At 40.1% G+C, this 23,437-nt stretch overlaps 1 protein-coding gene across 1 annotated transcript in view; it reads left to right on the top strand.

Moving 5' to 3' along the window:
* The first annotated feature begins 2,502 nt into the window (after positions 1-2,502).
* The window catches only part of TNPO1 (transportin 1), a 57,176-nt gene continuing 36,241 nt past the window's right edge, over positions 2,503-23,437 (top strand). Inside the window, exons 1-5 of the mRNA XM_086770194.1 lie at positions 2,503-2,797; positions 3,049-3,234; positions 3,425-3,538; positions 6,727-6,802; positions 20,515-20,664. Coding sequence (XP_086626320.1) covers positions 3,434-3,538; positions 6,727-6,802; positions 20,515-20,664 — 331 coding nt within the window. The 5' untranslated portion in view covers positions 2,503-2,797; positions 3,049-3,234; positions 3,425-3,433. The remainder of the gene's footprint in view (positions 2,798-3,048; positions 3,235-3,424; positions 3,539-6,726; positions 6,803-20,514; positions 20,665-23,437) is intronic.

Below are 23,437 nucleotides of genomic sequence, written 5' to 3'. Positions count from 1 at the left end.
TTGTTTTTTTAATATTGTGATACCAGTGGATTCTGGCTAGTGCATGACATCTGAAGCTTGGATAACAGAGAAATCAAAGATTAGCCTCAGCATTTGTGCAAGGCTTCTATCTTCAGTGAACTTTTATCTTTTTAATATATGTAGGTGAAGTGTTTAAAATTTATTTCTAGTGCCTTCTACTGATTCAGTGGGATAAACCAGGCCATCTTATATTTTGAATTGTAGCTTTCATGCCTCTGCCTGGTACTCTGTTTAACATTGATTCTGAATTCCTTTCTACATGAAAAGATTCTTGTTTGAAGGAGACAGGTGCTAGAAAACAAAGAGGCAAAGGATACAGAAAGAAATAATTGTCTCATTTTTTCTATAATGCTCTTTACTTTCAAGCTGAAGTTTTCTTCTTGATTCAGTTAAATTATTTTTCCCTCTCCTGCTTCCTTACAGTATTTAAAGGATTAGAGATAGGTAAGAATAACTTAAAGGTAATCATAGAATCATAGCATACTTTGGGACCTTTAAAGATCATCTAGCCCAACTGCCCTGCAAGGAGCAGGGACATCCCCAACCAGATCAGGTTGCTCAGGGCCCTGTCCAACCTGGCCTTGAATGTTTCCAGGGATGGGGCATTGACCACCTCTCTGGGCAACCCGTGCCAGTGCTTCATCACCCTCATTGTAAAAAGTTTCTTCCTTATATCCAGTCTGAATCTACCTCCCTCTAGTTTAAAACCATTACCCCTTGTCCTATCACAACAGGCCCTGCTAAAGAGTTTGTCCTCATCTTTCTTACAAGCCCCTCTTTAGGTACTGGAAGACCGCTATAAGGTCTCCCTGGAGCCTTCCCTTCTCCAGGCTGAACAACTCCAGCTCTCTGATGAGATCAAGAAGAGAAGGTATCCAGCAGGATGAGGTATCTGCTTTGATTTCTATATATGCTGAGTAGTTCCCAGTGGCAAAGGATCCTGTATGGAACATAAGGAGCCCATCTTGGAGCACGGTTGTCTAAAGCATAGATGTCCCCACTACTTGTAGAGGCTTTCATTCATACTCTGATTTGTATGCCTTTTTCTCTCTTTTCCACTGTAGAAAGATCTTACTGGGATTTAATTCTGGTCATATTCATGGAAAGGAAACCTAATTTTTTTTTAAGTTATGAATCCATGGCCTGCTTCTCTTCCTGCTTTTTCTTGTTCTGTCTCTCAACCTTCCTTTCTGGTCTGTTCCCTTGTTTCCCATATTTAATGTTATTTTTGTCTAGTGCACTTGGTTTCCTGATAAAATTGGGCAAATGTAATCCTTGTGTCATAATTTCTGAGTGGTAATTTCTGAAGCTCTTACCAATTTCAAACAAACTTGACAGTGGGCCAGAAGTCTCAAAGATAATCAAGTTTCTACAACCTTCCTCCTAAGGCAATAGTTAGGGGAATGAGGCCCTAATTAGCACTTCCTTCATTGGTTGGACCTCAGCTTTCGACTGTTCCAGCTGTGTAAGCATCACTGTGGAGAGCTCTCTTGCCCATACAGTGTGAGCCATGAACATTGCTTTTAGTGGCCAAGGTCCACATCCTTTCTTTTGACACTTTCCTGTGCTAGAGGGAAACTAGTGGAGGTTCACCCTGGTCACAAAAACCTTGTATAAACCTTGTGCCCATCCGTTCCTAGTAACTGGTGGCACGCCTTTACACACTTACCTTACTGACTCTGTCTTACAGACATTTCAGTACGATAAGCTGTCAAGTGTTGTGCTGCTTTGGTAGTCTTGTCTCCCAAAGAACCCTGTGGTAACTACAGCAATTGCTTAAACAGAAGAGCTTAAGAAACATGTCCCAGTTCTTGCTTTTTTTATAAGCTGTGTTTGTTCTCTCCATTGGTTTTGTTCTCTTGTGTGCTGCACTGTATACTTCTCTGGTATTTAGCTGTCTGCTGCTTCTTATTCCAGTGTGCATGCTTTCCTGATTCATCAGGTACTCTCTTTCACTGTCTGCATTATCCAGATATGTAGATGTCATAAGTACACTGTCTTACTTCTTGCCTGTGATGGTTTTTTTTTCTGTTTTGTTGGAGACACTGCAGTACTCATTTTGTCTCCTTCAAGCACAGTGGCTCAAAGTAGTAGAAGGAAAGTTGGCTCAGCCCACTGCGTAGCACTTGGGACTGGACAGCTAACTGTCAGTGCTGGGGAGGTGAGATGAAGAGCCACACAGCAAATTACCTGGGATGCACTGTTAGGAATCGCTAATGTTCCCTGTCCTGAGTGCCTCTGAACTGTTGTTAAGGCATATATATATGTGTGGCACTCATATATATATATATATATATGTATGTTCATACGCACACTGCAGCAGAAGCAGCAGAAAGTGAAACTAGTTTTCATATGGTCAAGTGAGATGTTTACAAACAGTGACTGAGATCATAAAAAGCCAAGGAATTACTGGTTTTCATTTTCCTATTTTAGACCAGTTTCAAGCAGCATGTGTTCTTATTTTGCCCATTAGCATGTGTAATATATAAAAAATAGCTATATGTAAAAAATATGTATGTAATGCATATGTGTTATATCTATACATATGCATAGAAGTATCTAAACTGCTAATTTTGACTTGAGATCTCCCCTGATCCATTTTGGGGCTAAGGATAAGACACACTAGGTATTCACAGCAGTTTCCTTTGAGTTTCTTCCGCCCCACCCAGCCTCGCGCGGTTCGTCCTATTCCCTCTTTACACGTGGAATTGGGAACTTCTGGGATCCGCTCAGCACTCAAACAAATCACGTAGCATTACAGCAGACAGCAGCGCAGGTACCGCCTTCCTGACCACCGGGTCCGCTGTGGCAGCCCCCCGCTTCCACCTCGCTGCGGCGGCCTCCCCGCTGGCTCCCTGCGGCTCTCTCAGGAGGCCGGGCCGGGCCCGGGGCCGTGGCGCCGCTCCGCCCCTGGCCTGTGGCGGCTGCTGGGAGGGTATCTCTCCGTTCTGGAGTGGGCGGCGGGGTCGGAGGCGCCCCGTTTCCCGCCGGCCGGGACTGAGGGCCCCCGCGTTTTGTCGCCCCCAGGCTCCTGGCGGTGTGGGACGCACCGGGGAAAGGCTGACGGCGGCGCCGGCGGGCCCGCGGCGGCCCGAGGCGTGCCCGGCGCTAGGACACAGGAGGACGCCAGGCGGCTCTGCGGCCCAGATTACAAATTCGCCGTGACTCAGACTGCTCGGTGCGGAGCACAGCGGGCGGCGGCGGCGAGAGCAGGTCCGTGTCGCCCGTCCATCTCTCGGCCGGCGGGGGCGGGCGGTGGGAGGGGTGGAGACCCAGAGTGGGCCGGGCACCGCGGGGCCCCCTCCCTCCCTCCGGCCTTCCTTCTTTTCCGCCCTCCCGCCTCCCCCGACCTGGGCCTTGCCGCGCCGCTAACCGCGGCCGCCTGTTGTCTGGTGTTTTCCAGCGAGCCAAGATGGAGTATGAGTGGAAGCCCGACGAGCAGGGGCTCCAGCAGATCCTGCAGCTGCTGAAGGAGTCCCAGTCCCCGGACACCACCACGCAGAGAGCCGTGCAACAAGTATCCTTGGCCGAGGCCTGCACCGCGCGGGCGAGGCGGGCGGACCGGGGCCGCGGCGGCTCGGGCGGGCGCTGGGGAGGCCGGGGGCGGCGAGCGCGGGGAGCGCGGCCTGCTCCGGAGGAGGCCGGCGCTGCGGCAGGCGGCGGCCAGGCCTGCCCTGCCCTGCCCGGGGAGCCGCCACGGCGCGGTGGGCCGAGCATCGCCGGAGCGGGCGGCCGTGGCGCGGCGTTTGAACCGCCGAGGCGGCCTGTGGGCCGCGGGGCCGCCGGCGGGGGCCCGGGCACCTGTTGCGAGCCCGGAGCCAAGGGCCGGGTTTGTTTGATTGAGGTTGTGGTTTCTTTTTCTTTTTAAAGCCCAAGCTCTGGCGCGGCTCCGCCGATATCTGCCGCTTTCCTGGGTTCCCCCGCACTGGGCCGCCGCCAGCGCCCAGCCCCCAGCTGCGGCGGGGCGGGAGCGCGGCCCTGGCGCTGCCGGATCCCGCAGCAAAGCGGGGGCGAGCAGGGGCCTCCCGAGGTGATCCGGCGCTGGGATTGGAGGCGAAGGCCGCGGCTGGGTGGGGAGAGTGCCGCCAGCGGGGCTCCTGCCCGCAGGCCCTCGTTGGCCTGCTGGCTCCGGCGCTGCGCACTCTGCTACGCTGTGAGGATGATTCTGCGACGTTGTGAGGATGTTTCTGCTTGCCTGGAAGCCTGAGCCTGAAATACGGCTCGTTGTACTCGTTAAAATTCAGGAAGGGGGAAAATCTGTATGTGGCTTCTTGTGCTGCTTTGCCGTGCATTTGGTGTTAGTGTTGTGGATTGTCGAGTTTCAGATTTTTAAGATGCTGCTGCTTTCTCTGAAAATCCTGGACAGAAGTGTCTAATTAAGTAAAGTGTTCTGATAATGCCCCAAACTTAAACTAGTGCTCTTTAGTATTTAAAATACAGAAATGTTTATAGCAATAGTGTTTATAACGTAGTTTTAGTGTAAAATTACACTTTAAAGCTCTGCTTCAGGTAAGTTAGTAGCATTTGATTTGTTTATTGAAAAAAAGCACCGTACGTGCAGGGTAGGCAGTGTTGATGATGCTGTCTTGAAGATAAGTTTAAACTGACTGAACAAAAGTGCTGTTAACTGATATTTGAAATTCTTTTTAAATGGCAGTGATAACTCCCTGCTGTGCTGAGATTTCCGTGCTTTCAAGGAGGTCCTCATGTGTTGGCCTGTAAAGGTTAGAGAAGTGGCACATTTTTACCACTGTATTGTACACCAGTTTGGCAAAATGTTCTAATACAACTTGACAGGCCATTTCCTATAATTTTTATATATATGTATATGTTTGTCCTTTGAGACGGTTTCCACAAAAAAAATGTGATGGCTGTTGTACTGTAGAGTGCTGCTTAGCAGCATGTCCAAGCATGCTGGTGATTAATGATTTCAAATTTAAAGTACTCTCAGTCAATAATTTTTTTTTTTAATTTTTTTTTTTTTTTTTTTTTTTAAGATGATCAATGTGTTGATTCTGTCATGCTGTTTCTTTATGACACTACACTGTTTTGGCACATTGGGGTGCTTGGAACTCAAATATAACAAAGTGGGGAGTATAGGTCAGCCAAAACCCTTTGTTAACAAAGTTATGAAATGGTAAGGCTTCAGATGTTTTTCAAATTAAGATATTAGATGTTCCTTGGAGTAAAAATGAAAAAGTTAAAGTGAGTGAAGAAGCTGTTAAGAAAATATGGCCTATAAGCTATTAGTTGATTCCTAGACCAATTAAGTGTTTTCTCATTAAGTTTCTATTAAATACTACTCTTTCAGTTCTTCCTGCTCATTTCTGCTACTGCTTCATACTTGATCCATTGGAATTCACAGTTTTTACTGATGTTACTAATGTTCAACCAACTGTACTGGTGACTATGCTTTTGAAGCTTGGAGAAGAAAAGAAATTTCAAAATGTGCTACCCTACTTGGCTATTCCTGGAAGAGCTCTTTGGCTTGGCACCTTTTACAACAATCTTTGGGTGTGTGGGTTTTCAATTCTAGGGGCCATGTAGAGTGTTCTCTATTATTTTCATTTGCCCTGACCATCCGCCTGCTTACATTTCATCTCCTGTGTGTTTCACAGCAAAGGAACTTGTGCCTGTAATAAGTATGCTTTACTCTCCTGTTAAGTGGAAAGAGGGCAGACTTCTCTAGTGAAGTTACTACTTGACACAAGCAGTCTGAATACCTGAAAATGAAGTTTCTTAAGTTTGTGAATGGAACGCTGACTGTTGGTCACTGGAACATTCACTGGGCCATCAAGTCCTACATGTGTTTGGCTAAGCTTTAGCTACTTTGAATGTTTACAGATTTAGTTGAACAGCAAGTAAACGCCTGTAGAGCAAATAATCTTCTAAAAGTAATTTTTTGTTAAATGTCGGGATTGTTTGCCATATTGATGCTATCTAGTAGGTTTAGTAACTCAGAGGTGACACTGCACTGACTTAAAATATTATTTTTGAGCAGAATACCTATGAGTACCAGAGTGTGAGAACAGGGTACAAGGAGAATGCCAGATCAATCCTCTAGTCAAGCAGTGGCAGAACACTGGGAAATTTGAGGCGGAAGTAATGGCAAATTTTAGGAAAAACAACTACTTACCTTCAGAGCTGTTCAGAAACATAATCATTCTTTCTGCAGTTAAGGAGGATTTTATTGTTTTGGAGTTTTTTTTATGAGACTGTGGATAAGCATGAACTTCAGGCTGTGGCTAGTTAGCATCATAACAAGTATATGTCTGATATTAAAGTGAGCAGCTTATCAAAGTTGTAGCCATTGTATTTTAATGCTGAAATGCTTGTATCTATTGTGGAGGGCAAAAATATATATTATGGGATTGTGTATCCATGGATTCCTTGGGTTTGACAGACTTCTAATTGTAAATGTTGAAATCCAAAACTGTACAGAGGAAGCTTTTTTCAGTGGCTTTACAAATATTGTTAAGGATCTATTGATTTCTATTTCTGTCCCTGGATTTTTAATTTTTTTTTTTTCAGATTTCCCCATAACTAGAAGCTATTGCTTCAGTAAGAAAGTTACAGAAACTGTTTTTAGATTGTTCATACTCTGTATACACAGCAGTACATAACTCATTTGATAATCTTTGTATCCAGAAAGCTATATATGCTATGTGTGAAGATTCAACTTTCCTTAACAGTTTCTCTCTTCAGAAACTAGAACAACTCAATCAGTATCCAGATTTCAACAACTACCTGATTTTTGTTCTTACGAAGTTGAAGTCTGAAGGTAAGTTCTTGAGATATTGATTGTTTTATTCTGCTTTTCTTTTTGCCTTTTAAAAAAAAAAAAAACCACCACCCCATTTTATTTCACTTAAAAGAAATAGGAAGCTGATGCCTATAGTCAGTTTGCTGGTTGGTTGAGCTCCATAGTCATGTAGAACTCCTTTATTCTCTCAGGAGCCTTTGTGGAAAGAAAATCTGATAACTTATTGGAGTTTGTAGTTTCAGCCTCGGAAAAGACTCCATTCTAAATGTCCTATGAAGTCTTCGCAGAAATGTTGGAGCATCATACCTCTATCAAACTGCAGTGGAACTGTGGGATAACTGTGATGAATCATGACTATACACATTATAAAACATGCTGCTAAGCTCAGTTATGATAATGATCTCCCTCGTAATGAGACTGTTAAATGTTTTGAAGATCACGTATTGGAGTTGTCTGAAGATGATGCCTGTCAGAATTTTCATTCTGCAGTCTTAATTCTAGTAAAATGCTGTTAGAAATCAACCAGCTACTTGCTTTTGTCTTACTTGTTCTTATGGGCGTTAGTACAAGCTGCATATCTGTAGCCTCTACCGGTTAGTGAATTCAGACAGTTCCTTCCTAATGATCAAGGTGTGTGAAAGATTCTTTCCACTGTACTACAGCTCCTAATTTGTGAGGTCTTTGACAGTGAAAGAAATTTGTTTTAAGATCTGTTTTAGCACATCTGGCTTCTTTGTTTGTTTGTAATTAATTGGTTTGGGCTGTTTTCTGGGTTTTTTTTTTCTTTAGTGACCTGCTTCCATTGTTTTTTCTGCCTTCCAGTGTTTCACCTCTGGGTTTCTGGATGCTTGCTTTTGTCCCTTTGAATTAGATTTTACTTACATGTGGCCCTGTAACATTCAAAAAATCAGCAAGAACAGTTATCCTAAGTTTTACCCAGTGTTTTGTTTGTACTGACAGCTTACTTTGGGAGGTGGGAAACAGAGAGGTGAAAGAAAGTGTATTTTCATCTTTGAAGGCTGAAGTATATCCCAGTGTTTTTGTGCGTTTCATGTAGGAAGTCTACTTATCATCTGTAAGACCTCAGGGGAATACCTCAAGTTTAAGACAGAGAGCTGTCAAGACCTGAATCAGCCAGCATAGTAATTTTTTGAGCAAGGTCGGTGTAGATATGCTGTGTGCTTTGTGCTGTTAACAGGAAAATGAAAAGTGGCATAAGTCCTGGAGTCTTTACAAGGGACATTATGAGAAGGGTGTTCCACTTTTTTCCCCCCCCCCCCCCCTTCAGATTTGTTTTCTGAACACTGCCTTATTTGCTAATTTCCCCTTCTTCATTATGTTCACAACTTGAGCTTGACTTTCTGGGTGCGGATGTGTTAGCGATGTCTCAAAATCTTTCTTCCCAACAGATCTCCTTAGATTATCCAGTAGTCTTCTTTTACCCTTCTTAATGTATAGGCACTTCAATGTGTTTGGAATTGGATGAAGAGCAGGAGGTGCTAACTGTTGCAAAATTGTTGTGTAAAGCTGTTTTATCTGACGGGAAAATGAAAGTAGGATATGGCAGGTTGTGGGGGGCAAGCAAGTTGGGGAGAAGTAGCAAGTTAACTTCTAAGAAGAAGTGTTTGGGATCAGACTGCACTGATACCTCTTACAGGTGCATCAGGTCTTTTGTGAGATTGCTGAGAAGCAGCTGTTGCTTCAGAAATGCTCTTGTCCTGCATCAATGACATTTTAGAGTTAGTCTTTTGTCCACAGCAACTATTTTTAAACTTTTTATTTCTAGTTCAGGAGACTTGCTGAATATTGAGAGTGCTATAACTGCATTTAGTGTTGGTGCTTTTCATATTATTTGCCAAGTTCTAAATATCCTGTCACCTTTCTCAAGTAGGACTAATGAGAGATTATGGAGGACTGTTGGTTGGATGAGCTTTGAATCCAACCAGCAACCCTGCATTGTCCCTCCTTAGTCCTGCCCAAGCAAGGAAAAGAGACTTAGAATCACTATTCAGTAACTACAGTACTCTTGCATCCGCTTTTGGACCAGTATTGGAAAATGTGATGAGCTCATTAGGTAGATAACTGTCTTCAGTACAACTGGAAAAGTATTCTTTCCTCTCCGCTCCTGAAGACAAGCCTTTGTGGCTTGTCCTACAGTCTTGCCAAGTTCATTACCTTGGGGAAAGGACTAGTGTGCTCTACACCACAGACCAAGCCATGAAAATAAGCTTCCAGCATCACTAACAGCTTATTCAATAAAAACTAAGGTGTTTTGATAGTGTATGAGAAAAAGAGCTTAGTTTGATAGCAGATGGGACTAACCTTTGATTCAGTTTTGCAACTGTTGCAACCACTGTTGAGATTACTGTGCTTAAGGATACATTTAGGTGACAGCTCCCATAGATGTGAGAATTCCGTAATGGTTGATTGAAATATGTGTTAAATAGCCTCATTTTACTGCAGTGGAGGTTGTACCAAATTGTCTTTGGCCTGAGTCTTACACCTCTGCAAGAAAATAACTTTGCAAGCAAACTTTTATTTGCGAGCAAATAACTTTGCTTGCAAAGCTGGCTGTTTCACTGAGGCTTGCCTGTGAGATACTTAGGTAAACCTTGTGCATAGGGAACTTACTGTGTTTTAGCACCAGAGGTATTACTTTTCAGTTGCAAAAAGTATAACTTTTTTCCCCTCCAGTATTGGTTTTGTCAGGCTTCTGTGTCTGAATGCTTATGACTTGCTGGTTTTAGGTCTATTGTGGTACTCCTACATATGTGTGGTAGTTTTCTTGTTTTTGTTTTTAAGTTCAATGGGCTTTGTTAAGCTGTCAAAGCTTATAAGCTTGAATCTTCCTGGAAACAGGTCTTGCCCTTCTGCTATTTCGTCAGTGAGCCTTGCAGCTATGGCGCGTACATGCTGTAGGTTTAAGCAGTTCCTTTCTTTCTTTCTTTTTTTTTTTTTTTTTTTTTTTTTAGTAGTGTGCATTTCTAAAGATAGCGTTGTGAATGTGGATGAACCCCAATGTTGCCAATATCACAGAACATAAAAAATGTGGAGGGAACAGCATTCAGTCCTGGAAGTCAGACAGTAGGCAGATTGATGGAATAAAATACATTCCCAGGCTATGAAAGATTGAGGTGTAGGCCTCTAGAATGTACTTCCCAGGAGGCATGGTGCTCAGAGGTCTTCCTTAGTTGGGTGAGATGGAATCCCGACTACATGAAAAATATCTGAATGAAAGCAGCTTGGTTTTACTATTTTGTCTGTAAATGAAAGTGCTACTCAGATGCTTTGTTAGTGTAGCTGTTCCTTCTTGGTTTGACAGGTATAAAACCTCACAGGTAACGTAGTGGTACTATGCTGCCTTTGTGTGGTTTTGTGTTGATTTTTTTTGGGGGGGGGTGGGTTTTTTATTGTTGTGTTGGTTTTGTTTTTTCTGGTGCACTCTGAGCTGAGCTTAGAATCCTGTAGGCGTCTATATTCTGTTAAGGATTGTTTTCTGGAGTGTGTGCATGTCGCTGCTGCTTCTCAGATCCCTTTGTATTTTATGTGTGGTTGACTGAAACAGCCCAGTGCTGCAACGGAGCATCAGCTTTGCGTCTTGCTTTCTTTGCTTACCTGCAGCTTCCTTGCTTTGTTCAAAATCATGCATCTAAATCTTGCTTTCTTTGTTATCATTTTTGCTTCTGCAGTCCAAGTCTATTCTCTTGAAGGAAAATATGAGAAAGTATTGTCCTAATTTAATCCTCCTTACTGTCTGGCCAAAGGTAGTTCTAGCCTCTAGTTAAGGTCTATTGAGTCAGTTGTCCAAGACTTCTGAAGCATGAGGCAGGTCAGAGGAAGGACCTCTAGGTGTCATAATACAGGCAATTCAAACTATAAGCAGAAGGTTTGGATCTTGGTCACCATAATGATGAAATTCCCAAAGTTGTCTATATCGAAGCCTTCATTTGTTTAGACCTTCTGTAAATGAAAGTTTGCAAAATCTTTTTTTTTTTTTTTTTCGCCATGTAAAGTAGACTGACAAAAATAGCATCCTTCTTAATTCATTTTTTGTTGTCCTTATGTAGGATAACTTCATCAATTCCTTGATGTTTTCTTCTTACTATTTTTTTGGAGTTACACTATGCTTTATCTCACACAGTACCCTGAATTTTGTGAAAGAGAGGTGGATCTGGCTTGCGCTAAATTATGAAAAGATGATGTCCGTTGTCATTCACAAGAATACCCTCTAATCTTCATAAATTCAATTTGTCAGTTAGGGAGCATTAGGCATGGTGGCTGTGTTATAATCTTGCTGTAGTGTTTTGTTGATGCAAGGTTGTATCAGCATACTGTGAGATGACATGGCCTATTTGCATCAGCAAAGACTACTGTGTTGCCTTCTGCTAAGGTTTCTCTGTTCAACTGTAAGGAGAAACTGAATTGAGACTTTGTAATCTCTGCAGGCTGTTTCTGCTATGTTTCTACATGTATCCATTCTTTGATTCAGATCTTCACACCTCTGGGCGAGAAAAGGCAGGCTGTCTTTGTATGGGGTTAGAATTAATATGGCATTCTACTTGGCCTAATATGGCCTTCGTATTGGTGGATGTTTTATATAAAAATTGCAAGAACAGAAGTGGCGTCAACGTGTGCCACTTCTTAGGTAAGATTTGACATACTCAATGCCTGTTTATGTGGTGGAAGAAAGAGAACTACTGATATGATATCTATTCTAGTTAAGATTGAAACTGTCCATCCTTATTCCCAAAACACACGTCCTTTCTCAGGCCTACCTTTTGTCCTTCTTAGACAAGAGACAGAGGACATGGTTAGTTTGTACTGGCAGGACCTAGGCTAATGAGAAAATATTGTGACAAATGCATGGTGGTCCTGGTAGCTTTCTGCTGGCCTGTATAGCTGTAGTTGTCTATCCTGTTGCAGCTATATAAAGCCTTTGTGATTCTGATCTTGGATTGTGTTTTAGTGACTGAGTCTTCATGCCATCCTAATGTGGGAACTCTAGTCTCAACCGAATGTTATCTCAGTGGATCATGGCCTGGTATAAGGCTATCGCAGTTAAGGATCAGAATCTTCAAGATGAACTTTTAGCCTGAAGGTGATTGAGCTGGGATTGGGAACACTGCTTTGGTACTGCCATTGTCACAGACTTTAAGGATGGTCTTTATTTCCAAAATGCTTTGGGTTTTTATAAACCAGTTGAAGATAGAGCAGTGTCTCTGGAGCTCTTGCTCTTATTCTTGTGATGAATTAGTCATTCAGAGTACCTTACTTTGACACAGAATATTACTATAGAGGAAGGTCCTGTCTCCGTTCCCCCCACCCCCTGCCCAAGTTTGTGTTTCAACAGAAGTCCACACAGATGAATTATTAGTGTCATGATTACCAGAAAATAAATTACTATCTCTGCAAGCAAGATTTGAAAAAAAAATTTATAAACTATTACTAGGATCCAAAGTGGTCTTGTGGATTTGATGTGAATATTTTCTCATGAGTGTTGGAATTTAAACTTGGTCTGGACAGCAGTTTTCATAAGTCCATTCCATTGTGAACTTTCTTGGCCTGTTGGCGTTGAAAGATAATTGAAGCTGAGCAAGAAAAAAAAGACCATGTGTGAGGTCAGGTGCTGATTTGCCAGCTACTACTTTTGTGAAGTTATTTTTGATGAGCAGAATTAATCCTGAAAAGTGATTCAGCAGCTTTAACTGTTTAATTAAAACAAATGTCCCCCTACCACTCCCCCCAATACCATTGTTCTACAGGATGTCCTTATTAAATATACTAAAATAACTGCCAAGGACTGAATCTGATTGCATTACTATTCAGAAGTCAAGTCAGATTAATGCACCCTTACAGTTCGAAATTCTACGTAACGCGTGTAATGTCCTACTTAAACAACAGCAAAATATTTTTTCCTTGAAGTTCAAATACATGAAGAATTATAGAAAGAGAAATTAAGCCTGACTGAGTTTTAGTAATGCCTAGGAAAATTCTCGGGAACCTACAGGGCATGGACTTGCAACCAACATACACAATGCTGTTTAGGTAGCTACATTAGAAGAGTCTGGGACTGCTACCTGGGAATTCACCTGTCTTTAGAGGAGAGCAACACGCTCCTAGAGATACCTGGAGTTTCCAGGCTTCACCAGGGAAGCCACCCAAAGAGTCTTGTGTATGTTGGAGGCAGTTCTATGCTCTGTATCTTGCTGGGAGTCCTTCCAGGTGGCTTTAGAATCTTTTGGCCTGTTGACTAGCCTAGTGTCTCCATATATTTAATTGCATAGGTTTAGGTTCTTCAGAAGTGCAATTCACTGTAAGCATTTTGGAGGTGAGTCTTGGAGTATATTTTCTTCAATTAGATTGTAGAGAGAAATAACAGAAGTTTTCCAGCTTTCCCTTGATTCTTAAGGTTATCGAACTTTTTGATTTTATTTACCGTGCCTTTTTCTGAAGTTCAAGGAGTCTTGGGTAATGTCTGCTTTGGCTTCACAATAAATGTGACTTTTGGAAGTTGGAGGTATTTAGCCGGCTATTTGAAGCCTTTCCTCAGTGCAGCTTACAAGCTGAACGTAGTCTATTGCAAGGGGTATTTCTTTGTATACTTTTTAAAGTCAGACTATGCTACTCAGTTGGGTTGTATCTCATGTCAAATATAAGTGTACTTAAATGCCAGTATCAAGCATCCCTATGTGGGGTTTTCCTACAGAAAGGGAAAGTGTTGCTGGTGTGATTTGTAAAGGCACTTCTGTCCACCAAGCAGTACTTGATTCAGTGCAGTTGTGAGGTGCCTCCTGCCTGAAAAAATGGTGCTTCCTACTCATAAGATTACATGCTGTTGTCTGTTTTAGGCTGTGTTGGCTCCTAGAAAGGAACACCACCACCTCTTTCTAGATTTTTCAGAAGCAGATCTGCTGTGAGGCATTAGGATGACATAACAGTTTCAATGTGTTTGTCATGTAGCAGTGCTAGGGCAGGTGCAGTTGGTTAGCTGACTACTTACATGAAGCCAAATCTAGTCTTATAAAGGAATGCCTGTTACCGCTTCTCATGTGCAAGTAAACATGCCTTTCCTCTATTGCCAAAAAGTGCAACCCAGGAAAAAACCTAATATTTTTTTCAATACCACCAATAATACCCACAGTATTTCAATACCACCACTGTACCCACAGTATTTTTGGCCAGCTCCAGAATTGAGTATCTTTACTAAAAGCAATCCAAAGAGCCATATAAAAGCACAACTTGATCGCACAGTTTGATGCTAATATCAATAACTGGCTAAGCATTACTACTGCTTTTGCAAAGCATTTTAAACTCCTTTCTTCTCTTTCTATAATGACACAATTCTCACTCTCTAGAACCACGTGAAAATTTTATCCAGCTATGCCTTCTGCTTTCAAAAAGTATTCAGGAGCAACAGTGTCATGAAGGAGTCTTAAGTACTAATAATGACAGCAGTCTGTGTTGAGCTCAGTATAGGCAGCTTATAACAGCTTAGCCCTGCAGCACTGAAATGGGCAACACCATTCCTTCCTAGTGAGATTGTCTGCTTTGTCTGAAGTGGCACACACTGGCTGTTCAAGCAAGTACGAATTCAACAGTAAAAAAAATCTTATTTTGGTATCTCCAAGGAAAGAGCATTTGCATAACTTCTAGTGATGGATGTTCTTCTCTGAATCAGTAGATATACTACTGATCAGAGGTAATTCTGACTGGCAAGCTTTAAGTCTCAGGAGCTTTAAGCATTCAAAAATGGAAAGCACTCACAGTTTCCCCTCACTTTCATCCCTCCCCAAAGAAATGAGGCTGATGAAGTGATAGGTAGAAACTGAAAAATAAAGAGGCTGAAGATGGATTTCAAACGACTTGGAAGAGGAAGAGCAACATGGTCACATGTCAAGGCTTCATAGATAAATATAGTCTCATTTTCACTGGTAATGTAAGTAGCTGAGGATCAGTCACTTTGTTCCTAGTAAGAACTCTTGTGTAGCCAAATACTAGAAAAAAGTTACGTTTCAATAATAATAAGAAGAAGATGTAATTGTATAAAGGCATATTGAATTAAAAGCAGATCCATGCTCTCTATTTTATTATTGTAGCTAGATGCACAGCTGCTTAGGAGGAACACCTCCACTGTGGCCAAAACTCTATTCTGTCATTCACCAGAGTGCTAATTGAAAATCTGATTATAGTGTCTGGAAAAGTCAGCCAGATCAGCAGAAAAAAAGATAGGCAACGCATTGAGTACAGGCTTACGAAATAAAAATGAGAAGGTTTTGTCTTGAATTAATTGGACATTATAGAGGAAGAAGCCTTACTGGCAAGGAAGGGTGTCAGAGAAACAAAGTAGTCCAGCTTTAAAGAAAGATGTATACATGCATACCACCACTCAGCTTTAGGTATGTTAAACCATACCTATAGGATATCGACAAAAGCAGTAGTTAAAACTTCCAGTGTGCACCACCCTATACAACACCTGTGTTGGTGAATGTCCTGTATTTAGTGCTTCCCAGTACTCACTTAGCAGTTTGAACAGTATTCTGAATTACTCAGTTTGATAAGACAGCCTCATTTTACTCATCCAATTAATCCTTGTGTTCCAATAGTTATTCGTATGACAGACTGTCACATTTTAATATATAACATTCACCTTTTATATATTCAGAGAGTGACAAAACTTCTACTCATCTGACCAAGTCATTTCTTCAAATAAATTAATGACTCTAAATCCTAATTCATTCAGTGCCAAATGCTGTCTAAGTAACTCCCATTAGGAAGCTCACAATTTCCTTTCCTTACGCACTTAACTTACTGCGAATGTACTTGTCCACCACCTGCCCCCAACAAACAAACACAAGAGAGGTGATTTTACTTTTTAGATGCTCTCAAACTGCAACAATATCCTATGTTTGTTGCATAGTTTGGGATCGTGTAGTGAATGGTACTGTTATCACACTGAATCTTTATTTGTTATCAAGGATTCTTCTGCTTTTGGTAGAATTCTAGCACTAATTTAACTGCAGGATCAGGAAGTGATACATAAAATGGCATTAGAGAGGAAAAGTGCTGAGACAACCAGTTCATGGGGATATAATAGAGAAGCTGAAAGTAGGAGTGAAATGAGAGGATTAGTTCTTTAAACTTTTTCTGGTTTTGCAAGCCTATAGAGACATAAAAATTTTGGCATTCTGATTGACCTGTGGTCATTATTAGTTAGAATGCGGGAACTTCATTACTAACCAACAAGCTAATTGTTGGTCAACAGGTAAATACCCTTCCCACAGCTTCTTCACAGCTCGGTTTTATTCACAGCACAGTCTTCAGTTGCATAGCTGTTGCTGAATATTGCCTATTCAATAAATATGCAACACTCTGCATCAGTTGAACATTTTCAGCTTTGTTTTGGTGTCTTACAGCTGTTCCTAAGCTTAGGCAGTTGTGTCAAATTGTTTTCTGTACCTCACATGAGTCAATTGAGCACTGATTAATTTCAGACTAGCCACTGCATTTCAAGGTCATTTATGTATTTGAATACACTGAATGTTTTGAAACATTGTCAGTCCTGCTTCTGACATGATAGTAAACCATATCAGTTTAGGTAAAAAATGTTATACTTGAGGTTACTTAAAAGTCCAGCATCAAAAAAAAAGAAGTAGGATCTTTTTCTGCTAGAAAATTCATGAAAGTGTCTCTGTACTGTATTCTTATACATTAGGACAGAAGAAATTATTCATCTTCTGGTCTGATGGGATCCTTATTTTTTTTTTGTTTTAGCTCTTTTAAGAGACAACCACTATCTCATTAATGGATGAGAAATCTTCATGTGCAACAGAGACAATAGTCATAATTTTTTATCACATTTTATATTTGTACATATTAAATCCATATCATTAGTTTAAACATATAGAGTGACAGCTTATTTCTGAAAAAAGACTTAACAGCTTTAAGACTGAAATTGACAGAGCAGTTTTGCTTTAGAAAAAGCTTCACTCTAACACTTGAAGTTGCCAGTATCACAAGAGTAATAGGACAAAATATCGCCATGCTTATAATCGAATCACAGTCTGTAGATGGATAAATGCTATCCTCATGTCAGTCGCTCAGTTCTTTTAGCAATCTAGGAGGTTGCACTGTAAGGAAGAGAGGATAAAAAGGCATGGTGAAACCAATGCTCACTTGGACTTGCAGGTGAACCACAAAATCCTTGTTGCTTTCACATACGCACCCTATGTCATGCAAACTGTCATTAGAGGAAATATGGCTGTTTGAGGACACACTCTAGTTCTTAAAAGCACTGCAGTAGCCCTAAAATAGTTGATATCTGTGTAATGTGGGTAGGCATCAATTTGCTTTATCTGTAAACCATTAAAATCCAGAACTAGTATTAGAGTCTTTAACAGAATTGAGGATTTACTGAGAACCAAATGAAGATTATGTGATACAGTTTTATTATAAAGTGAGGCAATGTGAGAGGGGAGTCTTCTGCTGATGAACTGATTTGGCACCAAAGATGGTATCAACTGCCAGAGGTCTGCTTCGCTTTCCTTTTTTCTCTTGTAATATATGTTCTTGTCTACTCTCTATACTTCCAGGTTGACTGAGATAGAAGGAGGCAAAACTGTGATCTTCTTTGATGGCTGAAGCATATGGCTGACATAACTTAGCACAGAATCTATGAAGAATAACGAGTGTCTTACTCAGCTCTTAAGCCATCTGCCTGTAATTTTGGTTACAGCAAGAACTCCATCCAAACCTATATTACTGTCTTCTGACGGTATAACTGTTAAATTGTTGAACACCCTGGATTCCCTAAATATCTTTGTGCAGTCATATCAGATTTTTTTTTCTTGAACTAAGATTTTGACTGTGGTGTGGTTTGGTGTTTTGTTTTGTTTTGTTTTAGTGCCTGAGTATCAGATTCCTTGCTGCTTCTCTAGCTCAAGTGGTTGGTGTTTGTTTAGCACTGAGTCCGTCTTTGTGATTTCTGCTTGCCACCTCTCAGTATGGTGATAATTGGTTTTGCTTTTTTTTTTTAAAAAAAAAAACCTCTTCTTTTTCTTGCTTCATGAATTCTTTTTCATTTGTCAGAAATGCAGCTTTCACTGTGAATCCCATGGAATCTTTTGTTGTAAGTCTGTGGGATAAACACTGAAGAATATTATTTCTGTTGTCTTGGCTAAAGGAGTGGATTTAAGATGTTTCATGCTGCTGCATACCATAGAATAGTTCATTAAGAAAAAAATGGTGCTGAAGTTTCACCTTAATGTGACCTTGATTTTTGTCAACACCAGCTAGCTGACCTGCCTATTTCTGACACAGTGAACTTAATAGTATCTATATCTCTCTTGGTTAAATTGAAGCTGTTGTCTTGTCCTTTTTGTAATGGTAGCCAGGCATTCTAAAGGATTAATGTTTTTAATGCACTGTTTAATATTTTCATGCTGGAGTTTTTACTAAGAGTGGCTAATCTACCATATTCTAATCAGACTTTGGTTGGCACTCTGACTTCTGTCCCCTCAAGAAGATACTACTGGCTGATACAGAATGAGTGGCTATTAACTGTGGCTGCTGACAATGATGGTTTATTGTGGCTTGCAAGAGTTTTAAATTATGTGGAAATTAAAGGGAGACTCCTTTGGCTTCCTTTCTTGCCAGACACAACTTTAAATCTTAATTATAATTTATGGAGGACTGGGTCTCTTGAGGATGGGTGTACCTATCAATGGATTACAGTTACGTAAAGCAATCAGAGTTTGACATACTGCATTACTGTAGGAGTTGATTTGGAGACTTTACTTTTAATTCAGAGAGTATCTCAGGCAAACCAGAGACTCATCAAGATTTCAAGGAAGAAATTCTTTCTTTAAGTCATTCTCCATCAGATCTTTCTTAATGATATCTTCAAAACTTTAACAAAATTACATAATTACTTGATTTGACTTGCCAAGCAATAATAGTAGTAATACTTGTCACATCTCACAACCAGGTTCTGCAGTTGAGAAAAGTTTGTACACTCATCCAGTCTTTAATATTTTTATTTAAAATTATAAACCTTTTCTTCCTTCCTTCTCCATTCTCCCAGAAAAGTTCTTGGCCGTTGAAATGCAGTGCAGCACAAGTGAAATTGCTTTTATCTTTATATTGTTTAGAAGTTGGTGGATATTTAAAATCTATAGTGTAGGTAAAGTTATAGAATTGTTTCACATATATATGCATAGAGTGGCTTCCTGGTTTATAAAGTTACTGAATTCTAGGTAAAGGATATGTTTGTTTTAAATCAATACATTTATAGTTATGGAACATGAAAAATAATGCTTCTTTAGGAGAACTGAAATATTAACATAAAAACAAGGTTAAATAGTATGTGATGGCAGTCTGGTTTTGGCACTCAAATAAAATCAATTGGCTAAAGTGAATTTTAATTTCTGATATGCAAAATAGGACCCTGTCTTCTTGGAAGTGCTAGTTTTGTTCTGACTAGGACAGATCACAACAGAAAGTGTCTTTATGTCTGTCAGACGTGGCAGGTGTACTGAGAGTCTTGGTGTTGTGATGCAGTAACTTTACTTTGAATATACCTTATATTTGAAAGTTGTATCTTTCCCCCCCCCCCCCCCCCCCCCCCCTCTTATCCTTATTTCTGTTGTGATGTTAGTAGTTTTGAAGGCTTGGAATAGATCCATGCATTAAACTAATACTTGGTGCAAAGAAACTTTGAACCTCCTTATTTTCTGCCCAAACCAGGGATTCATACAAAAAAAAATTCAAACAAGTGGCTAAAATGCTGGTTAAAATTAGCTTCCTGTGCTGATTTGGTTTACTATAAATTGTAAAATTAAATTTTGTTACTATAAACTAGTCCTTTCTATGCAGAACATCCAGATCTCAGTTTGAACATATTTCAGAAGTAAGACCAAGTTACTCGTGTGCTTGTTTGAGGAACCAAACTTGAGTCTGCTCCAATATAAATGAAAAATCTAGGCTATTTTTTTTTCTGTTCCTGCTCTTGTCCCAGTAACTTAGAGAAATTTGCAGGCAAAAAAAAGAGATCAGTGAAGAGAACTCAAACTGTTGCCTAAACTTAAATTTTTACTCTGTTCAGGTCAATTCTAGTCACTTTTTTCTTATGGTTCAGATTGTATAACACTTACCTGTTAGCATTGTTTAAAGACTTTTTTTTTCTTCTCCCTCTAATTATTAATTTAATAGATAATTGAACAGCTGGTATCTGAAAGGATTACAATATTTTTTCGAAAAATTGAACACTGTATTTCTGTGGAAATAGGGAATGGAGGGTTTACTGCATTGTCCCTGCATCATTTCTGTATCTTACTGTGGTGAAAGCATGTTTGTTATCAGTTTCTTACAGTACCAGTGTTGCAGCAAGCCAGTGAGTATAATCAGAATGTCTGAATGTCTTTGGCTGACTAATTTATTTAATGAGTCTCCTATATCCTGTGACTTGATTTATTCCTTGCCCATATCTCTATACAAAAGTTTACCTTAAAATGCATAATTTGTAATACTGATATTCTAATTTTGAATAAATAGAAATAGTGAACTTTGAACCTGAAGAGCTTTGCTGTGTGAATTGATGGGTACAATTAGAAGGAGAGATAAGGAAGTTAAGATTAATATCTCTGTATAAGCTTTGTTCTTGTTGCATTGTTTTGGAAATCTACCTTATTCCTATGAGCTGATTGAATGTTGACTGTAATTATTTTCTGTTGCAGATGAACCAACACGTTCCTTGAGTGGTCTCATCTTGAAGAATAATGTAAAAGCACATTTTCACAACTTTCCCAATGGAGTAACTGACTTCATTAAAAGTGAATGTCTGAACAACATTGGTGATTCCTCTCCCTTAATTAGAGCTACTGTAGGTAAGTTTGCTCTTATTGCTGTCTTCTGCATACTGAAAATGTTACTGCTATGGGTGAGAGCTGCACTAGTGACATAAGGAGTGATGAAGCTCCTAAAACTGTTTGTTTCTGATAATTGTCACAACTTCACCATGTTTTAATGCTGATATTTATCTTTAGTGTGAATATACAAAAGTCACACTTTTACTTCCTATCCTCCTAGAACTGGTTTAGCAATTCAGTTAATATCTCTTGAAATGTAACTGAACATAAACTAATTTGAATCTACTAAAATTGAGCTTGCTGCCAATTTCTATACCTAAGAACAAGGTAGTGGTCTCACTTCAGAACTATTTTGGTACTCCGCTTGCATCAATGAAACACTTGTTAACTGATTTCCTGCGCTCCATCCCCCGTATGCATACGTACACATGCACATCCCTTCAGGGAATCATCATACCATGCATAACACATTCACGTAATCAATTTCTGTTTTTAAATACCTTCTGTCAGAAGTCAGTAGATAGTGTGGTGTACAGAACATCATAGAATCATAGAGTGGTTTGGGTTGGAAGGGACCTTAAAAATCATCCAGTTCCACTGAGAAGGTTTTTCATACACTAATTTCTGATTTCATAGATACTTTGCTTTACTATACCTCTTCCAGAAAATATGCATACTTGCATTATTTTTACTTCTAGGTAAAGCTGCTTTTCTGTCTGCTCTTTGAGAATAGAATTTCCTCCAATTACTACAGTCATTGTAGTAATTTTCCTTGTCCACTCAAAAAACTAGACAAAAGTAAAATAAATATATTTCAATACAGTAGAGAAAATGGGGATGGGTGTCAGTTCAGAAAGAAATTCAACTTGTATCTGCTGACTCCTGTTACAAAATAATCTACTAGTTACTGCTTCTTTAGAACCCTTTACTTTTTTTTGTATAGGATTCCTTCTCCAGATATCTGGAGTTATGGACTGGAGAAAAGTGCCCATCTCTTAGCTTTTTTTCTGCTGTCTTGTAATTTGTGAAGCTGCTTTACTATGAATTTTATCAATGTCCAATTTTATTAATGGCGGTCTTTGAGTGACAGGTACTTTTGTGATTTCAGGGTGTAGAAGAGTCACACTTGCTTGTTTGTTCATAGGAGCCGTTAGTGGAGTGCAGTGGAGCTGACTAAAGAATATATTCCAGCTCCATTTGGATTGCTGTCTTAAGGTTTTTTGGTGGTAATGGTTTGTGGGTGGGTTTTTTGGGGTAGTGGAGGAGTTATTTGTTTTCAAGCAGTTATTCTTTGATTTCTCCTAGTACGAAATGTTTGTGGGTTAGTAACTCAATTACTGTTCAGCTTTAAGTGATCCTTGCAGGGATTATTTAAGTATATGTGAACTCTGAAGATGAGTAGCAACTGGTGAACCATCCACCCAACCATCTTTATAAAGACATTCACAGTTTCAGATTTCTAACCTTGCAGCTTAGTGTGTTGGTCAGAAGGGCGGGCCTGTTTTAACTTTCAACTGTAGCCCAACCTGTCAAAAAGCTGCAAGGTACTAAATTGATTATTTCTTTACTTATGATTATTCTTCTGATGCCCGTGTTTCTGTGTCTGAAGTGTTGCAGAGAAGGCCACAAAGGCTAGTCTCTGGTGTCTTTATGTTCCCTGCTAGCCAAATAAAGCAGCAGGGGGGTGGGAAAAATTTCACATTTGAAAGAAGATGAAGCTCATCAGAAGTCCATGAAGTTTCCTTTTAACATGAACATAAGTGCCTAAAAATTTTTTTTGGCTGTTTTCTCATTGTTCTTAAAACCTTTTGCAAAGCTTCAAATGCTGTAGCTGCTTTATGTTCTTAAGAGTCTGATATTATTCTTTTAACTTTTTTGTTTCTGCCAAAGTGTCTCTTTCTCATTTCAAAAACACTAGCATGTTAGTGTTAAGCACAGTGTTAAATGGCTTCTCCGCAGATCTGTACAGAAAGTTCATAATGACATAAGTGGTCTGAACTGCATACATCTCTGTTGCAAGGGGCAGTGGCCTCTGGTCATCTCTTGCGTCTGCATCTGGAAGTAATGGATCATTAAGATCCAGCAACAGTAAAATAAGTATTTTCTATTAATGCATCTGATATTCTTTGTAGGACCATAATATTAAGGACAAATGCAGTCTTTAAGACTCCATAGATCTCCGTAGGCTTTTGGGAATCTTTTCTATTCAATTGCAGTTATGAAGACAATTGGCTACAAACTGCTTCTGGAGCTAGCTGTAAAATTGTGTTTTACCTCTGTCTTCATTTTTGCCCTTTGTCTTTTTGGGCTCTCCAGCCTATTGCATCACAGGAAACATGATGCAAAATACCGTTTAGTTACTATGTGTCTTGTCCAGAATGTCCTTTACTCTGTAATGTTGTCCTGTATTCCTGTGTATTTAACAAGAATTTTAAAATTTTATTCCAAAGAAAAATTGTGTATTGTGTCAATGAAAAAGCTTAGGAAAGCTTTTCATCACTTGTTGCTTGGGAGATTACTAGTTGCAGTACTATCGAGTTCTTCTGTGTTCATACTCATTAGAAGTAACTGTCAGTAGCATAGTAGATTGTGCTACCTGTTTCATTTTGTCTTGAGGCAAAATGGACTCATACAAAGTCAATCCTAGTTTGTAAGCAGCCTTCCCTGTTCCTGTCACCTAATTAGTTTTTCCTGGGATTTCTGTACATGCTGGAAACAGAATTAGTGACTCTTTGGGCTGACCTTTGTTTGCTGCATCTCAATCAGCCAACCCCTACAGCTGATCACTGGA

This window comes from Chlamydotis macqueenii, chromosome Z (genome assembly GCF_036417535.1).
Source record: "Chlamydotis macqueenii isolate bChlMac1 chromosome Z, bChlMac1.mat, whole genome shotgun sequence".
Taxonomy (NCBI): Eukaryota; Metazoa; Chordata; class Aves; order Otidiformes; family Otididae; genus Chlamydotis; species Chlamydotis macqueenii.
Note: the sequence above shows the minus strand (reverse complement) of the source record. Positions and strands in the feature narration are given on the sequence as shown.